This window comes from Hydra vulgaris, chromosome 07 (assembly GCF_038396675.1).
Source record: "Hydra vulgaris chromosome 07, alternate assembly HydraT2T_AEP".
NCBI classification, from domain to species: Eukaryota; Metazoa; Cnidaria; class Hydrozoa; order Anthoathecata; family Hydridae; genus Hydra; species Hydra vulgaris.
This window is the reverse complement of record NC_088926.1, coordinates 7,278,069-7,299,543: the sequence shown is the minus strand read 5'-3', so window position 1 is coordinate 7,299,543 and position 21,475 is coordinate 7,278,069. Positions and strand designations below refer to the sequence as shown.

At 26.1% G+C, this 21,475-nt stretch overlaps 1 protein-coding gene across 2 annotated transcripts in view; it reads left to right on the top strand.

Annotated features, from left to right (window-relative positions):
* Window positions 1-21,475, top strand: part of LOC100214433 (target of rapamycin complex 2 subunit MAPKAP1) — an 80,793-nt gene that overhangs the window by 32,994 nt on the left and 26,324 nt on the right. For both annotated transcript variants that reach the window (XM_065800929.1, XM_065800928.1), the window contains exons 7-11: window positions 12,834-12,896; window positions 18,732-18,768; window positions 18,850-18,926; window positions 19,802-19,868; window positions 19,964-20,022. In XM_065800929.1, the coding sequence (XP_065657001.1) occupies window positions 12,834-12,896; window positions 18,732-18,768; window positions 18,850-18,926; window positions 19,802-19,868; window positions 19,964-20,022 (303 nt within the window). The remainder of the gene's footprint in view (window positions 1-12,833; window positions 12,897-18,731; window positions 18,769-18,849; window positions 18,927-19,801; window positions 19,869-19,963; window positions 20,023-21,475) is intronic.

The following is a 21,475-nucleotide window of genomic DNA, read 5'->3' as shown; positions in this document are numbered from 1 at the left end:
TATTATTTATATTTATATAAGTATGTATTTTTTATTTTAAATCTCTTTAAATAAAAAAAAATTATATATTTTTTAAATAATTTTATTTATTTTTTCTTTTGTTTACATTACTGCAAAGAATTGTTAAGAATCTTTTTTTTTTTAGCTTTTAAATGCATTTATTAAACAATTTTAGGCGCATTTATTAAACAATTGTTAGATGTAAGTTGTTACTTTATGCAAAAAGGGTTTCACATAATATTATAAAAACATTAGTAAATATTAATGATTCAAAGTTATTTATTCCAAACGTAATATAGATAATCTTAGCGTTATAGTTTATTATTTATTTTAGCTAAGTTTTATTTTTTTGAGTTATTTTATTTTTCCTTATTTTTTTTACGAAGATTTATTTGCTTTTTTAACAATAACTTTTTTTTCAAGTTTTTTCATAGTTAAGGTAATTTTTCCAGCGCATTTAAAATGCACACAAGCTGTGGTCAAGTTTTTAAAATCAAATATTTACGTGGTCATATTGTGACGTGAAATCGTATGCCTTCCTGGCCAAGCCTGAGGTGTACTGCAGAATCCTTGATCATTTTAAAAAGTTGTTAGGGAAATTCAGCTGCAATAAGAGTCCATTTTTTGCATTAGTATGAATGGTCCTAATGCCAAATAATTGTTTTCAATAAAGTTGGAAAATGGTCTTGAAAAAAAATTTTTTTTTTGTGTATTGTGGTCATGTTCACTCCATACAATTTCCAATTCTTTTTAAGGTTTGAAAGAAAAAATAATGATTTGGACCAATTATCATATGATTTGCACAGTTTTTTTTAAATTTTCTGCAAAAAGAACTAAAGAATTATTTGCTGTAAAATCATTCACTTATTTGCTGTGGAATCATTTACTGAGCTACAAGGAAAATAGATGTTGAGATGTCTCTACTTATTGGACAAGCAAGACATATGAGTAATGGAGCTTGCAACTTGCAGGAATATTTTTTAATTGTGATTTCAAAGGCTTCACAGTTGCATTAGAAACAAAATAGCTAATGATTTTATTCCTTTTCGCAAAGATACAAAAACTTTTAATGGGTCTGCTCTCAAAGTTTGTTATTGATGAAATTATTCTGCAACCATCCAAACAGTTAAAGACTATATCAAAGTTAAAAACCCTTGACTTGCAGAGATTCTAAAGGTAAGATGCAATTTGGAAATGCAGATTCAGAAAAGAGAATATTTTCTCAACAAAAGATTACTCAAGGTAATTTTACAAAAACTCATTGTTTTTCATTAAACTAATATAAAGCTCGAAGATATTGAGGATTCCATAAAACAGCTAAAAATCCAAAAGATTCTGCTAAAAAAACTTGTGGAAGAAAGAAACCAACTATTAAAAATTTGTCTCAAAAAATTGTCTAGGTTTGTATTTAAACCAAAAAGTAAAATTGGGACAGAAACTTTAAAGAAAATTAAGAGCAGGGTTGGGTATAGTAATAGGAAAGAAAAGAAAGTTTGAGTTAAAATAATGAAAGAATGTTTAAAATTAAAAAAAGTTTATAACAATTCAGTTATGTTTTAAATTCTGTGTTCTGAGTGAAATTTTAATTTATGTTAAATTATGCAAATCTACCATGTTGGTTCACAAACAAATCATCACATTCTGTGAAAAACCTTCAGTATGGCAGAAAGCAATTATTGCAAACTTTTTTCAAACCAAAATAAAAGTCTATATAAAACCAAGACCTTAAAAATAGACAATGTTGATCCATATACCTTGAAAACGGCAGATTATCTTTCTGAGCCACAATTTTATCCTAAAATCACCCATGCTGATGTTCTTACATATTTATTGTTTGCACCAAGCCCTGCCACCAAAGAAGAACTTAAATGCTTTAAAAGTTTAGACGCCTATAAACATTTTTTGAGTGGTTGGGTAAGAGATATTGGTGTTAAACTTTTCTGTAATGAATCCATATGCTTGGTTCATGAAAAGGTGATTAAATTTTACTTATTTTTTGTCTTATTTTTTATATATTATATTATATTATGTTTTTTTATACTATATTTATTATTACATATTATTTTTATATATTATTTATCTTTTTCATTGAAGCTTTCAATGAATGTAATACGAAAGCCAAAATAGTATGCGAAGTCTTCATATAATATTTTGGCTTTCATATTATCTTCAGAGGTGTAACGGATATGGTTTTTTGTGTATCCGGCCGGATACGGATATGCCGGATATTTATTTTTATATCCGGTCGGATATGCCGGTATTATGCTGATATTGAATATCATTATTTGCCTAATCAGAATAGAATTGAGTAAAAGGATTCATTTTTAGTGAGTTATTTTGTATACAATATCATTTAGAGTGACAATAGGCATACTCAATGACTGATTAAAGAGTGCAGCTTTCCCCGGCCCTCTAAAATTAGGACTCAGCAGGGGCACCCAACTTTTTTAATATATGTTATTACAGTTGCGGGTCTAATCTAGCCTTTCATAAATTATGTCCCTTTTATTGTTTCATTGAATTATTATTATCTAAACTTTTTAAGCTAAATTTCTAATATTTTTAGCTGTCATATACATACTTTCATATTATGTATGTATATATATATATATATATATATATATATATGTATATATATATATATATATATATATATATATATATATATATATATATATAAATATATATATTTATATATATATATATATATATGTATATATATGTGTATATATATATACATATATATATATAATATATATATATATATATATATATATATACACACATATATATACATATATATATATATATATATACACACATATATATACATATATATATATATATATATACACACATATATATACATATATATATATATATAAATATATATATATATATATACACACATATATATACATATATATATATATATATATATATATATATATATATATATATATATATATACATACATATATATATATAAAATACATATATACATATACATACATATATATAAATATACATATATATATATATATATATATATATATATATATATATATATATATATATATATATATATATATATATATATATATATATATATATATAATATACATATATATATATAAAATATATAAAGATATATATTATATACATTGATATACATAGATATACATTGCAGATAAGAAAAAAAAAACTTGTTAAAAAAAATGCAAATGTAGCAAAGTATGTTTCTTTGAATAAAATACATACTTTGCTACATTTGCAAAAATAATAAAAATATTACACTGAATTTCTTAAATGCATAAAAGAATTTCGAGGAATTTATACTTTTACATAATTGGAATTTTGAAATTAAAACGTTTCTTTGAATGAATATTTTGAAATCATTTTTCGAAACAACAAATTTTTATTACATTTTATTATCTTCAAATTGAGTTTCGCAAGAAGTTTTCATTCATTATTTTTAAACTAACGTTCTATTTGTTCTGTAATAAAAGAATAGTGTATACGATATAACGTTATTATCTATAGTATAGATAATAACGTTATATCAAAATTATCATTTATTATTATAGATTCTATACCAACAAATATTTTGGTATCAAATGTGTGTATTATAGTTAAATATTTAATATCAATTGTGAATACGTATAGTTTTATATTTCAGAAAAATTTAATAATGAGGAGCTTTATCTGGTCATTATATAAAATAAATGACGCAAGTGATGCGTATGCAACCTGTAATATCTGTAAAAAAACAATTAAACGTGGAACTAAGGAGGCTGGGCAAAAGTGTTTAAGTACGACACCTCTGCATAACCATATTAAAATAAATCATCCAAAAGAATATCGTAAAGAGAGAAATAAAAGTGAACAGAAGAGAACAGCTCAGCTCACACCGGCAGTTTTCTCAACTGGTACAACAGAAAGTGAGGAAATCACTTGTGAAACTTCTAAGCAGACTTCAATAGATGAGTATTTAAAGTCAAAAAAAGTATGGAACATTAATGATTTTAGACCCCAAGCTATTCATCGTAAAATTGGGTTAATGATGGCCTTAGACAACCAGCCGTTTACTTTAGTTGAAGATACAGGTTTCAATAATTTAATAAATCATCTAGAACCTAGATATTCCTTACCAAGTAGAATATATTTTTCCCAAACAATAACTCCTCAACTTTACATGGAATTAAAGAATAAAATTTCTATTAAGTTAAAAAAAGCAAACCACATAAGCTTTTCTTCAGATATATGGACATGCCCGATATCTCACAAATCATTTATTTCATTGTCAGGCCACTGTATTGATAAAGATTTTACCAGAATTGATGTGGTATTACATGCTTCTCGTTTTTCTGAAAGCCTTACAGGAGTAAACATATCTGAAAAGTTAGAAAGTATGTGGGATAGCTGGAAAATTCAAGTTGAAAGACGACACCTTCTTGTAAGAGATGGTGCTAGCAATATGGTTAAAGGGAGTAATCTAGCCGAAATTCCATCAATCCATTGTACCATTCATTTACTTCAATTAATTGTTTCAGATTCAATCATAAGTGAAAATATTGTAATTGATGTCCTTGCAAAATGTCGTCGACTTGTAACTCGTTTCAATCATTCGTCCCTAGCATGTAGCAATTTTAAGAAAATTCAGCAACAACAAAATCTTGACAATCTTTGTCTTGTTCAAGATGTCCCAACAAGATGAAACAGCACTTATTTGATGCTTGAAAGATTAAACAAATTAAAAATTCCAGTTCAACTATACTTAGCAGAACGTTCTGACCTAATGACTTTTTCTACTTTTGAATAGACACTTATATCAAGCATTATTAAACTGCTAAAACCTTTTTTCCAAATAACTCAGGAAATGAGTTCAGAAATAACAACTTTGTCCTCTGTTATTCCAAATATATGCACATTAAATAAATATATGTCCAAATGTCAAGTTGATTTAAGTATTCAAAAAACTCAACTTCAACTTAAAACTTTTTTAAAAATCTATTTTTTGCAGAAGCAAACGATGTAAAGTCTTTGCACATCATGAAAAATAGATGCTATGTTATGGCTACATCAATAGATCCAAGATAAGTTTTCTTTTTTTGATGATGATACCAAAAAACAGGCTAAATATACGTTAATAAATAATGTTATATCCTTTGAAAAAACAATAGTTTGTTCAGAAGAAGTAGATTTTCATGTAAATGAATCACCACAATTAAAGTTTTCAGTAAATACTGAAAAAGAAGAAGACTCACTTGAATCGTGTTTTAAAGCGATTGCAACATCTGAAAAAACGATACCTTCCAAAAAAGGAAAAGTAGAAAAAAAATCGAATGAGATTTTGATTAGAAAAGAAATAAAAAAATTTATTTCTGAACCACTGGTAGACAGAAAATGCTGTCCATTGAAAGCTGGGATGCAAGAAGAACGATTTCCTCTATTAAAAGAAATTGCTTTAAAACACCTATGCACTCCAGCATCATCCGTATTTTCAGAAAGAATGTTCTCAGAATATGGTAACATCTATCAGAAAAGAAGATCTAGATTATTACCTAAAACAGGAGAAATGCTTTTATTTATTCATCACAATGGTAGGAAAATAGATTAACTCTTTTATTTGCATTTACTCATTTGAAATTAGTTGTTTGTTGAAATTTTGTTTGTTATTTTCTATGTATTTTTTCTTTCTTATGTAATATAAGACTTGTTGCTTCATAAAATTTGTTAATTGGAGTTACGAGCCATCCATAAAGTATGTAGAAACGCATGGAGTGTGGGAATACCAAAATATCATATCCGGCCATATCCGGCCGGATAAATAATATATCCGGCCGGATACCGAATAGCGGATTATCCGGCATTTTGGCCGGATAATCCGGCCGGATATCATATCCGTTACACCTCTAATTATCTTCATAAACTGTTTTGATAAATTTTTGCAAAAGTTAGGCAGCTCTAATAATATTAGATATAATATATTAGTAATATATAAAGTTATATTTTTGGTTTTGCATTCTCAGCGATTAAATGAGCCTCCAGCATTTACCTGGGTAAATGTTGGAATCTCATTTAATCAGATAATACATCACCATCCATATGGGCATTGCTCATATGGATGGTGATGTATCATCTGCTCACTGCAACTGTATGGCTGGCTTAGGTGAGTCTTGTTCGCACATTGGAGCTATTTTTTTCTTTTTTGATTCAACCGTCTGAATTAGAGACTCTAAAACTGTTACTGAGGAAAAGGCCTATTGGATGTTGCCTGCTTCATTGAAATCAGTACCTTATGCTGAAGTGGTTGATATAAACCTTACATCACCAGATACTCTTAAAAGAAAGTTTAATGACAAACTTTAAGAAAACTGTGCAACTTCTAGTGAACCTAGAAGTTGGAACATGGTGATAATGATAAATTACAAAAAAAAAAGTAAACAATCATTAAACAATGCGCAATCATTAACAGCGTAATAATGCTAGTATATTTCAGATATAATAAAGTAAATTATTCAATCATTTATTTTATCAGAGTAATATCATGGGCATTTTCTGCTTAATATCAGAATAATATCATGGACATCTTCTGCTTTAAAGGTTTTGTCTAGTGAATGACTTTTATTTTTGAACAACATAAAATTAAATTAAACAAAATGCCAGCACTCAAACTATAAAAATAAGTTTGAAAAATTGATTTTTTTAAAAATTTCTTTAAAAGGTTTTTAAAAGTTTTAAAGTTAAAAAGATTACTTTTCATTTTTTTATTTTATTTTATTTTTTTTAAATAATATTACTTTTGTAATATTAACAAAATTGTTTAATTTTTTTTTTTTTTAATATTTTGCTGTTTAAAAATGTTTCAATAACCAAATATATTTTACAATTTTTACTGTAGTAACGACAGGACCTCTAGAAGATTGTGAGGATTTTGTCATTAAGTCCTTTACAACATATAGTTAATTTTTAATAAAAATACAATGTCTGTAGTGAAATAATAATAAACTTTTATGCAAAAACATTTAAAAACCAAGATAAAATGTTAAACCAAATTAACCTTTAGTTGATAAAAAAAAAAAGCAAACAGTCGTGTTTAGAAAAGTATAAAGGACCTTCACAAAAACAAGTCGACATATTTTATGAGCAACTGAGTCTGTGCAATTCTAAACCTGCAATTTTATCTATAATACCTCCGTATGATGATATTTATATTCCAAAACAACATTCTAACTTATTACAAAAAATGTTATCTGATATTTACGATACAAATTTATTAAATATTAGTTACTTTGAGTTATGTCAACACTGTGAAAACATTGAATTTAGTCAAGTTACTGATGAACAACAAATAGCTGTTGAGGAATTAGCAAGAAAGCAAGCACTATCAAAAAACTGGTTTTTATATTGTGCTGGCAGAATAACTGCATCGATTGTTTACAATGTAATGCGTTCTTATCAAAATAAACAAACATCTTTGATTAAAAGGATTTTCTATTCTTCCATTAATAGCTTTTCAACACAAGCTACAAGCTATGGGAATGTTCATGAGAAAAAACCATTAAGTATTTACACAGATGCTGTTAGTGCAAATTGTGAAAATTGGAAGACTTCGGGTTGTGGTTTGTTTTTGTCTACTGAGTATTTTTATATGGGAGCATCACCTGATGCAATTGTTTATTGCTCTTGCTGTGGTGATGTGTGTATTGAAATAAAATGCCCATTTAAACATAAAGATGATTTTATTATTGAAGCTGTTAAAAAAACAAAAACTTTTGTTTACAAAATATTGATGGTGTTACAAAGTTATTAAGAAATCATCCAATTCCAAGAAAATATCCATTATCAAATTCCAAGAAATTATCAAATTCAAACTCAGATAAACTTATGCAAATAAAAGTATTGTGATTTCTTTATTTACATGGAAAAAAATTGCCACATGGAGCACATTTTCCCTGATAAATAGTTGTGGCAAGATATTATTAAAGAGTGTGAAATAAAGTTTAAATGTGTAATACTCCCAGAACTAATGGCTAAGTATTTCGCACGAAAGTTAGATGAAGAAAATATACATTTAAATATAAATATACAAAAATGTTATTGCAATGGAAAAGAAGTTGACGAACTGTTTCCATGTAATAACATAGATTATTTGAGAAAACTATTTCATTTAAAATGTTTAGAATTAAATAATAAACAAAAGAAGAAATGGATGTGCCCAGATTGTAAACAACTTTATACTAAAAAACAATAAAATACTTTCATTTTGGAGGATATAGAAGAGCAGCTATTGCATATTAGAAGAATTACATTTGTAAATAAGTTGTTATAAAATAAAATAAAATTTATATAAAATATATAAAATTTAAAATATATAAAATTTAAAATGATATAAAATTTAAATATAAAAATTAGCTTTTTAACTTCTTGCAGTATTTTATTAACTAATAATAATAAAAATAAACCAAAATAATTAAGTTTTTCAATGCAAAAGCTTTGTTTTTTTCCACTAGTTTTGCAAATTTATTCTTGAATATTCTTTTCAGATTTTATAACATATTTTCACAATTTACAAAAATTTTTTTCTTTACTTGAGGAACAAGTAAATGTTCTTTAGTTGAGGTACAAGTAAAGAACATTCTTTTATATACATCTAAACTTTTCTCTAAATCTATAATTTAATGGAGCCATATGGTTAAATGATTTTATCATTGACCTTTGGTAGAAGTTAAAAATAAAGTAGGGTTATTTAGGCATCAAGCTAAGAATGTACGAATAACATAGAGTAGTACAGAGCAAGCAAAACAGCCTGTTGAAAGTACAAAATTTGTGTAAAACATACCGGTCAAATTTAAAAAGTTCAAGTTTAATATTTATGGGTTGTTACTTGATTTAGATATTAGATGATTAGAAGATATTCATTGTGGCGTTTGTTATGCAAAGAATCCCTGGATTAGAGAAAATTAATCTTCGGGGGAAGTAGCATAACAATAGTTTATGCCACTTAGGTGGAATCTTATCCGCCCTCCTCAGGGCCAATGCAAGCAATTGAGGGTACCGTAATGGTACTTGCTGAATAAAAAAAATAGTCGTTGGTTTTGTTTTTTTAGGTAGCAGCGATTGTCTCCTTGCAACACTACCGCTTAGAGGCGTTGCAAGGGGCCCTCTTTGCTTCTTCCCTGTAAATACTTTATGGGCACCATAAAGTATGTACATACTTTATGCGCGCCATAAAGTATGTACATACTTTATGGTTCTCTCAGGTGCCAATTAAATGTGATAATTTTTAAAACAGTAAACATTAATTGATCCTAAAGCATTTTTGGAAAATTGGCAAAGAAAAAACTACTTAGTTAATGAAAGAAGGCATGGTGTTGCATTTATTTGGCACCAAAAAGTAGGGTTATTTAAATTTTCCAAAAGGTTTTGTTATGCCTCAAATTCTTATTTTAGAAGCTTTATTTATATGTATTTTAATAACCTATTTATAAGAATTCAATTAAAATGACTTTTTTGGCTCTTTAAATTTGAATTTATACAACTATGTGTTTCTACCTGTGCAGTTGTAGGAGTTTAGGCAACCACTTCGAATTTAATATTTAAAAATTTATCAGCATATAAATATATATGCTGATAAATTTTTAATAAATAGCTTATTGTAAATATAGTCATTTTTTGTGTAGAATTTAAAGATTTATTAAAAACAATTTTTTAATTAGATAAAATTGTTTGAAATTTAAAAATAAACCAAGTAAGAAAATGAGTATGACTCACAAACTTATAACTAAAAAATAAAGAACTTCTATTGAATTCTTTTATTTGTTAGGATATTTGTAATATTTTTTAGACAACAAAACGCAAAAAATTTTATAACATTTTAAAATCATTATCAATCTTTGCTTTATCAATCAACATCTTTACTTTTTATTACTGTAAAAGGACATTTCCTTTAATATATAAAAAAAAATTATAAATAAAATCTACCAAACTAAATAAATTGTATAAAACTGCCATATCTGGGGCGGATCTTCTAATAATGTCCTTTCTCTTTTAGACAAGGTGCAAAAGCGCATTGTAAACATAGTTGGAGCTGCCAACCTCCAATCATTATTACATCGTCATATTATTGCTTCTCTCTCTCTTTTCTACAAATACTTTAATGGGTACTGCTCTTAAGAGCCATCTACTAAAACTCATTCTCGTCTTACTTGTCATTCAATTTACCTCGAACATCAGTTCTTTGGAATTTGCTTCCTTCATCTTGCTTTCCTGATTCATATAATTTGCAATTTTTTAAGTCGCCTGTCAATCGTTATCTTGCTCTACAATCTTTATCTTTTCTCTTCCAGTAACTGTTGAGTTACTAACTTCAAAACTTCGAAAAAAACTTCAAAAAGGTCTTTTAAGGTTAAATTAAAACGTAATCTCATCAAAGACAAAGTCAATTTACTGAACTTCGACAACACCGATCTTGATGCCTGAGGTATATCACTGCATATGAAGTTGTACAATGTCATAAGCAATTTCATATTTGACCAAAAAGTAGGAAGTTGAATTATTTAAAATATCACTTTGTTATTGTTAGCAAACCATTCCAATTTTATTTAACTTCTTTATTTAACTGGTAAATCTTTTTCTAACAATTTATTTTCAAGTGATTTAATTATTTTTGCTGTCAATTTGTAGTAGTCCATTCATATTATTTAGTTTAATATTAAAATCAATTTCATCATTATCATCAGTATTTCCGATAATATAGATACCACTGTCAGTAGGCTTATCAACGCAGCCTTCATTAGTTATTATTTTATCAATTTTCATAACTCCAGATTCATGTTGTCGCTTTTTTACTTGAATGAATCTTTCACTATTGAAGCATTTGCTTTTATAGCCCATTTTAAGTGTTGGGTTCTAATCAGAGTGTTTTCAAAAAGTTTAAAAGGTTTACCTGAAAACGTAATAATATAAATACTTCACTTGTATACTTTATTTGTAGTACTTAAATCATATTGCGTGTGTCCAATTATTGTAAACCAGTTTTCTTTCTAGTAGTTTGTTTACTCTAATATTATCTTTATAATATAAACATAATATTAGAGTAAGCAAAATATTAGAAAGTAGACTGTTTTACAGTGATTGGACAAATGCAATACAATTTAAGTATTATATATTGCAATTGTAAAATTTATATTTTAAATGTGTATTATGTATTGTATATTAGGAGTTTATAAAAATATCTTATATATACTTTATATATGATTGAGAAATATTAACTTTAACTAATCCGAACAAAAATGATCAGAACAAACTCTGTAATGACTGGCATTGCAGTTAACATCTTTGCGTTTTATAACAGCGAACCATTTTCTTTCTCTTCTTTCTCTTCTTTCTGTTGATTACAGTTCAGTATCTTTATCATGGTGATTTATAACCTTTGAAATTTGATAAAATGATTTCTTGCAGTTTTCAGAACGATTACTGCAATTGAAAATACAACAAAAGATCTTTTTTTTTTAAATTGATAAACGATAAACTCAAGTATAGCTAACTAAGAAAACCGCATATGATAAAATTAAACATGAGTTGTTTGTTAACCATCATGGCAGACAAAAGTATTTTAATTTGAGTGACGTCATCTCAGAACACAGAATTGAATTTTTTTTTTTGTTTATTTGATTTTTTGAATGATACTATCAGTCATGCACAAAGCATCATATTTGTTTCTTTTATTTATTATACAGAATTTATATTGATTTTGGAAGTATTTTTTTAAGTGTTTTTTTTTATATATATGATTGGTATATGACGAATTGATATATATGATGGTATATGATGATTTAATGTATAAGATGGTATATATGCATTTTTTATTGTTTTTAAAACAATTTTATGTATTCACTTTTATTTAGAAATACATATTTTTAAAATTTTCTCATAAAATAGCCTAAATTTTTTTGAAAAAAAAATTGTTTATAAAATAGTCTGTTTTTTAGGCCTTCATAGTCCTGTTCTTTTATTTAAAATTTCCTGTTTTTTTACCAATGACCCTGTAGGAACCCTGATATATATTGATGAATAATATATATATATATATATATATATATATATATATATATATATATATATATATATATATAATATATATATATATAATATATATATATATATAATATATATATATATAATATATATATACACACACACACACATATATATATTTGTATATATATATATATGTTTTAAATATTTTTTATGTTTAAAAGATGTTAGGGATTAAGCCAATATAATGTTTATTAGATATAATGTTTAGTAAAGGGACAATAAATCATACATTTTAATATCGGTTTTTTGCTCATAAGATAATTTTTTTGTTTATAATTGCAGTTTTCAATATTTTTAGATACCAAGTTGTAGATCTTTATTTTTTCTGAATTTTTTTTTTACCTGTAACCTATTTTAATAGTATTTCTGTTTAAAATTCTGTGTAAGTAATTAGAAAAATGTTTGTCGACTAAATTTCAAAATGTTTTACTTATAGTTATCAAAACATTTTTGCTGTATAGGAGTTGAACTAAATTATGTTTCTATTTTACTTTTTTGCCATTTTATTATTATGTCGATTTTTATTTTAAGTTAAAGTTAAATAAATTTAATTGAAATCAATTTGTATATTTATTAATTATTGATTTGATTTAATGATCTAATTCCTTATCACTAAGGTATAACATGCAAATAATGATTAAACATTAGAACTTTTTACATTATATTGATATAGTTATAGTTAAGTTTTTAAGAGATTACAATTCAACAATTTTTTCTTTTGTTTTTAGGGAATAGGAAGGTCCTTTGAAACAAAATCGATCAATTTTTTTATATTGTTTTTACCAACAGAGGTACGTTTTCTTTAAAAAAAAGCTGTGTTATCGATTCGAAATGGATTACTATTTACCTGTAAAAATTGTCACTTTTTTTTTTAACAGGTAAATAGTCTCACAAATATTTTTCTTAATTGTTGTTATATCTCTCTCATCCTTATTTTTTTTTCTTAATTTTTGTTGTAATCTCTCTCATAATGCTTTCAAAACAAAAATTGCGATGAATAAGATCACTGTAAAAATAAACATCTTATTGTTTTAAACTGTTTTATACCTTTTGTAAATTAGCTTTACCTGCTTTTTATCAGTGAAATATTTAAAGAATTGAATAGCTTAGATTTTAGGATCAATAACTCAACAAATCTATCAAACCAATCTATTATGCAGTTAAACAATCAAGCAAATCAATCTATTACAATTAAACAAACCAATCATATTAAGCTTTTAAAAAAACAAACCAATCTATTAAGCATTTAAACAATCAAAAAAATCAATCTATTAAAATTAAACAAACCAATCATATTAAGCTTATATAAAAAATGAAATTCAAATTAATTTTGAAAAATTTTGTAAGAAATTATAGTGTTACAGTTACTGCATCAATATAGGTGTTTTAGGTTGAATATCATGGTAATGTAAAAATATTTAGCAAACTATTAGATAATGTCAACCTGACAAGAAAACAGCTGAAAACAAAATAAAAACCACGTCTTCTTGGGAGATTTTGATGATTTTTTAATAAAACACCCTGCAAAAGGGTGTTTAAAATAGTGTATATGCAAGGTGTATGCACTGGTATGTGTAGTATGAGTGTTCATTGCAAACACATTAATTTATGCATTACTAAATGTAACTTTGATCTATTCATGTTTAATAAATAACAGTTTCAGAAAGTTTTATATCTTAATAATCAACAAAAAATAGTAAGACAAAATTGACATACATCTTTAATAACAAATTGGCAAGATTTAAAAATTTAAGTAATTATTAATATTGTATGTAGTTTAATATTGTCATAAATATCATATACATGTTTTTTTTTTTATTAGAAAATGTTTGAATTGGCTCTCTAAATCCTCATACTTGTGTATGTGACTGCCATTTTCATCAATTTTTTTCAGTGTGATTTATTCAGTTTTGACGTTGCAAATCTCTTCATTATTTTATTTATGTTTTTGTGTACAGACTTAGGTTTGTTCACTGAAAACACCCAAGGATCTTTGTTTTCTTATAATAAAAGAAGCAAGATGGGCTGGTATTACATGGAATTTCCAGCCCGGGCTGATAGAGTAATTTGTATGAGTCTTAAGATAGTTTTCTGTAACACATTTTCGTTACAAAATCTTTGATATCTTTGCCGAAATTCGGTGATAGCTCCATTCTAAAACAGCCCTTGGCGACTAAAAGAAAAAATGAAAAATTATATGTAGGTTGTTTTTTTTTGTGTGTATATTTTACCCTCAATTAATTGCTACCTGTTCTAAACTTCCTTAATGTTTCAATGCAGGGTATAATGTGAAGAGGACATAGATCTCTAAGTTCATCTAAACAAAACAGGACTTTGTGACAGTTAGGTCCATCATACTTTACTCCATTATGTCCATATCGGATAACTGTTTTACTCAACAAGTAGTTTTTAGTTAACTCATCAGCCATTAGCACATCGGTAACTTGAGTCACTATATGCTCAAATAAATGCAGTTCAGGATATGGTACTATGTCAATTACCAGATTCTCTGGATTTCTTGTGGCAAACATTGACCAGCAACATTTTTGTTAATCTGCATCTTGTACTCTTGTAATCTGTATCTTGTCTTCAACATACTATAGGTACCAATCATTAAGAATTTGAAATGTTCTTAACTGGCCGGTGGATTCCTTCTATTGATTTACTAATACTCAAATCTTTCTATAAAGTTTTTAAAATTACGAACTTCTAAGTAATTTTATGTCAGGCTTAAAAGTGCATATTACAAATTTATAAAACCTTATTAACTATATTTGCCTTCTTTAAATACAAACTTTTAACACAAGTGCCACAAATGCCAAATGGGTGGCTTTATCTATTCTGGCTTTTCTTCAAGTAGTTATTTTTTGTCCTTATATAGGCAACAGAAGCTTGTCACTCTTTGATGGTCTAAATGACATCTAGTTTTTGTAAAATTCATTTAAACTAAACTTTTAGATTTTCTAACAGTTTTCTAAAATCTATCTAATAAAATAATTTTAATTAAAATCCTTTCCATATTTAAACTAAATTTAAATCTAAATTTATATTTAAATGGTTTACATTTAAATTGTGTAAAAAATTATAAACTTCTGAAAATAAACTCAAATTCCAATGTGTTTTATTGAAGAACGCATGTTAAAATGTATAAGTACATAAAAGTGTGTAAAAAGGACAATTTTGAGAGTGTTTTGTTTTATAATATTCATGTTTGAATTATGTATTAATAGTATGTAAAGACTTAAAGAATAAAATGGGCTCTATTCTCAAAAAATCCTAAAATCCATGACTATTTTAACACTGTACTTTTTTTTACATTTTTTAAAATAAAGTTTCAAATTTTTTCTGTTAATATTTTTTGAAAAATATTTTATATTAAAATTTATAAAATGCCAATAAAAAAAAAACATTAAAAGTATTAGATTGGATGAAACATTTTTAGTTAAAAAGTTAATTGAAAAACTTCTACCAAAGAAATTTGCAACTGCTAGAGATAATTCAATGTTTCCTCTTTTCTTGAAATCAAAATGTAAACCAAAAGTAAAGTTCTTTTCTTAGCTAAACAAAAACAAAATTTAGTAAAAATTATGTAAATCTGACGCACCGTTCATGAGATCTGTTAAATTTAGTAAAAATTATGTAAATCTGACGCACCGTTCATGAGATCTGTTAAATTTAGTAAAAATTATGTAAATCTGACGCACCGTTCATGAGATCTGTTAAATTTAGTAAAAATTATGTAAATCTGACGCACCGTAAAAAGTTAAAAGTCCTAACAAAAGTTGTTCTTTTATACTTTTTATTTATTGTCTAACTTCTGCATGACATTCTTTTGACGTATGTTTTTTTTCTAGTAACTCCCAACTTAATAGTGATTGCTTGCAGCCTTGTTTGGAGTAAATCAAAATAAAAATTTAAAAAAAATATTGCATTTAAATTGTTAAAACATCAAAACAACTGTGGTCAAAATGTAAAGAAAAAAAATTATAAGCATGGTCGGTACGGTGGCTATTAAAACAACTTTTTTTTAAAATGTCAGCTCTCACCCTCTAAATGTCTTCTATATAATAAAATAATAAAGGAATTGAAAATTTTTGAAAAAAATATTTTTTTAGGGGTACCTCAAGACCCTTAAACATCATACATGTACATAGAATTATCAAAAAAAAAAGTTTTTAAAAAGTATATCATGTTGGGTCTTTAATGAAGTGAAATTATATAAAAATTTCAAAACAAATCATCATTTTATAAAAAATATTTAAAAAAAAAAAAATTTATTTTTATGTTTTTTAAAAATTTTTTATAAAATGATGAATGCATATTTTTTATTTTTAGTTTTGAAATGTCATTTTTCCCAATTTGTGTGTACAGCTTAAATACATAACATATTACTCTGAAACATTTTTACTTTTTTGTTAGTATTTAAAGTTTATACTTTAGGCTTGAATAAAAAAAATTTGTCCTAACTCAAACTATTATCTCATATCAGCCAAAGTTTGACTTAAAGGGTATTCAATAAGTCGAACAATTTTCCATGTTTCCTTGGATGTTTGAGTTATCAGAATTATCTGTATTTGCAGTTCTAAAACAAAACTGGAACAGATGTAGATGCTAAAACTAAGGGACTGGAAACTAAGGGGCTGAAAAGAATAAAAGTACTACCTGAAATGTATAATTAGCTGCTTTTCAGTTTTTTAATATTTTTTATTTTATTTCTTCTTTTTTTTTTAATAGTAGCAATTAATAATAATAACAAATTTTAAATATATCAAAAACCTTTTAGGACAGAAATGTAAGAAAAGAATACCATGAGCTAACTGAACTTTTAGGTTCAATCATCAAATAGGTTTAAATTTCATTAACATCTATGAGAAAAGTTTATACTATTCAAAATTGTATCTTTTAATGAACAAGATCACAAACCTGGCTTACAAACACAAGGAAGAAATAACTGTTATGGCTTTATTCATTTATCTTTTCTATACAGAGTGATTTCTAAAAGCTAGATGTGGCTAGTTTTTGACATTGTTTAAGCATGGAAAGGCAGAAACTCAAGGGATAAAGACCTAACCAGAGTTTTGGAAATTCAAAGATTTTTATCTAGAATTTAGAGCAACAGTAAAGAGACTTGATATTGTTAATGATTGCTCTGAGAGGACAGTCAAGTAAATTAGCTATTACAAAATGAAATCATTAAAATTATGCAAAGTTAAGTACACAAAGATATTTGTGAATGTACACTCACAAGACCTAATAAACAGAGCAAATTCTGAGAAGTTAATTCAAGACACCTTTCTCTTTACAAATGATTATGAGGAAAACAGAAAAAGTAGAAAAAAAGTAGATTATGAAAAAGCCGAAAAAACGAAAGTCTAGTTTCTCTTTTTCTTTTTTTTTTTGTTAATTACAATTTTTTAAGAGAGAATAGAGATGATCATATATTTTCTTGAATTGTTGTATTTTAATTTGAAAGAAATTTACAATTGATTTGAAGTTTTTATAGTTTTATAAATTTTTAACTTTTTTAAGTTTAAGAAAAAAACATATGGTTTTGGTTATTGATTACAAAAGTTCTGTTCCCAGGCCCTCTCTTTTATTTTTTTCCAAGAATACTCCCTGAAGTTGATTATAAGTGTGAAATCGATATAGTACTGTATTAAAAGTATCTCAAAAATATAACATACTTTTATGAGTTTTAAGAATATTTTATGAATGTTTTCGTACTTTTATGTGTTTTGCTAAGTAATTATGGATTGTAGGGTTTTTTTAAACAATTTTTATAAGTTTACAATTTTTTTTGAGAATTTTTAAAAATATAAGTCTTGACAAACAGAAAGATAAAAAAAATTCCAAAATTTTTATGCTAAGACTTCCTACAAACTGATTTTTAAAAAATGGTACAAAACACCCTCAAAATTTCCCCTTTTACTTTGTGAGTGTACACTCAGTGTACTTTACATAATTTTAATGCTTTCATTTTGTATTAGCTGTTTGTGATTAAAAACATTGGTTGTGGATTTAAGCACATAAAACCATAGATTTTTCAGCTTTTTCGTTTGATGCTTAATAAACTGATATAAATTAATTTGATATTTAACAAGTTCTGCCGTATAATTAACAAAATAATTGTTACTTTCTTTTGTTTTCAACAAATTGTCCTCATGAGGTTTTTAATCTAGACTTTACAACAAAAAAACATTTTTTTCATTATTCTTTGTATTTTAATTATATTTTGAAAAACTCTGATTTCTTATTGTTATTTTAAAACTTAAAGTTTGCATAATATTGTCAGTACACAAGGGAAATGCACAAGGGAAGTCCAAAATCATCATTTTGAGATAATGAACAAATAAGTTTTTGCGTAATATTGTGTGGTATATCAAACGATAGAGAATTTAAAATACTAAGTAGTCGTTTTTGGAGTCGTATAAATAATTCCATACTGCCAAAAATGGACTTAATGTAATTCCCTTGTATACCAATGATATATAAGGGCACTTCTCCCTCCCCTCTCCCCCTCCTCCTCCTCCAATTTTTGCTGCAACTTTAAATATTGTCATGACATTATTCATAGTTGTGTGAGTCTAACCTATTTGAACTTAAAGAGCTGTATTTATTTTTTTCAGAGTCAAAGGCTGGAGCCGATTCCCATTGAATTTATTGGTAAAATTTATTCTTGATTATAATAAGATTTATTTGTTAATAAAAATATATTACAAGTTTACATTATATATTCTTTTTTAGTTACTGCAACTGTTCAAGATGTCATTGGTTTAATTTTATACAAATTGTTGAAAGAAGGACGCTGTTTACACCTACAAGTATTTGAACTTTTAAGTTTAAAGATTTTCTTGGAGTTCTGGGAATTGCAATAAACTACTCTTCTTATTGAAATCTGGGTATACAGGGACTTCAGGACTTTGAATTTTGGAGTCCTAATCTAGATCTTTTTATCCTTCATATGTTTAATATATGTTCCTGACATGATATGTATGATATACATCTGCAATATCCCTGACATAATATGTATGATATATGTCTGCAATATCCCTGACATGTGAATTTTCATGATATTTACAATACATACATGAAAGTTGTGATTTTGAGGAGTATAAGTAAACTAATTTTAATATTTTTTGATAAATAATTCAGAATTTGTCGAAAAATAGCATTTAGAAATAATAATAACTATACAACAGTTTAAACCAGAAATGGGTAAAAAATAACAAAGTGAAAATCAAATTAGAGTTGTTCTTTCTATTCCTCTTGCATTACACTTTTGTTTTTTGTATCGTGATTATTTCTTGGGTATTCATAAAGTTTAAATACAATTTTTATCTCTGCGGATATGGTCTGGTCATCTATGTTTATATTTCTTTCATATTATGTGTTTATTACTACTTACTCACACCCTAACCATCATCCTAACCATACTCACACCCTATCACAGATACTCACACCCTAACCATCAATTAGTGTTGTGTACAGAAGTCCCTATCCATAATTTTTAATGCATAATTAGTGACACAACTCAATCTACCTGTAACATCAGCAGGTAGATTGAATTTTGTCACTAATTAAGTTGAACAACAAGTATAACAGCAGACCTGAAGACCAGACCAGATTTGCAGTTAAAGTTTTACATAGTTTCTTTATTTTCTTTATTTATGTTCATTATGCTTTATTATTATTACAGACTGATGTAAAGCAATATGCTATGCATATTGCAGAGGAAGATGGTGAAGTTGAGTTTGAGTTTCATGGTTTGTTTTCAATTATTTTTTAAAATTTCTTTTTTCTCATTTTATATTACTTTGTTAATGTTGTGTATTATTGTTATTGTTATAAATCATTATAGCTCTTGATGAGACAAATTTGATGTCGCATTTTGATTTCCATTACTTGGCATTAGTTGAGGTAGGTTTATTTTATTTATTAATTTATTTCTTCTTATTCTAGGTAAAAAGTTTAAATTGATGTTTGATGGTCTCCATTTAGGTTATCAAACCTAGTTAACTCTGTAGAGAAAAAAAAAACCTAACCTAGTTAATTATGTAGAGAAAAAAAAAATGTAATTATGATTATGTAAAGAATTCATATTTTAATATAGAATCAACAAGTCATATAAAGAATTCTAAAAATTCTAATTAATTTTAAAACATTTAATTCAAAAAATTATTTTAAAATGATAGAATTTTATTTTCATTATAAAAATTTTAATGCGAAATAAAACATTCAAACTTTTAAAAGAAATATTCTTTATTTTCTTTTGTTTCACAAATATTGAAATAAAACATTCAAAGTTTTAAAAGGATTATTTTTTATTTTATTTATTTTATAAATTTTTGAATGTTTTATTTCAATGTTTTTATAATTTAAAGATATTTATAATTTTTTCAAGACACCCTAATTTATATTCAAATATAAATTAGGGTGTCTTGAAAAAAATTTTCTTTTTTGAAAAATAAATTCTAGAAAAGTGCAACCATTGTCAATATGAAGGCAGATTTTAGTGAAAATTTCAGACCTGTAAGTCAACTTTAAGTTAAGGTATTTTTTTGGCAAACCTTACAAATGTCTTTCTGCTTTTTGATTTTTAAGTTTCTGTATAAGATCTTGAATTTTCAACACAAAACACTGGTTTAGATTTAAATTATAAATGATAGAAGATGAAGACAGAACCTTTATAAATAACCTCACTTTGTAAACAAGAAGTTTCTAATGTAACTCACCATGTCCCCCACCATGTCTCTTGCATGTAATTTTATACTAATGTATCTAAAGAATGTCCTGAAGTTTGTGCTCATCATGTGTTTTTCCCATAAAGTCTTTGATCAACTTGATGTGTCAATCAACCTAATCATTTCCCACTGAAAGCTGTTTGTAAAAATAGAGAACTTGACAAAATGTTTTAAGCAAAATGGCTTCAAAAGCAATCTGATTCTTGCAAACCGCTATGCCTTTTTTCCTCTATAGAAAAAGCTCTTTCTAGTGATTTCTAGGAGAATGAAAAAAAAACTCTTTTCAATGGCAATACTATCATTAGATAAAATTGGAAAAATGGGTTGCTAAATTTCAGGCCTCTCAATCACAATGTATTTGTTGTCTGAAATTATATAAAGCACTTTGTCAAAAATGTTGTTTTCGACTTTAGCATTCATATCCTTGTCAGCAAGAGGCAAGAAATAAAACCGCAAGATGGGGATACCAAGTGTGGCATAGAAACAGGGCTCTCACTCCTCCTTAAAAACCTTAAATATCGTTATAAAAAAAAATTCTCCCTAAAAGTCCTTAAACCTTAAAAAAAGATAAAATTTGACTGCTCTTGTTAATTTCTCCATATTTATTTTTATTTTTTAATAATCTAAGA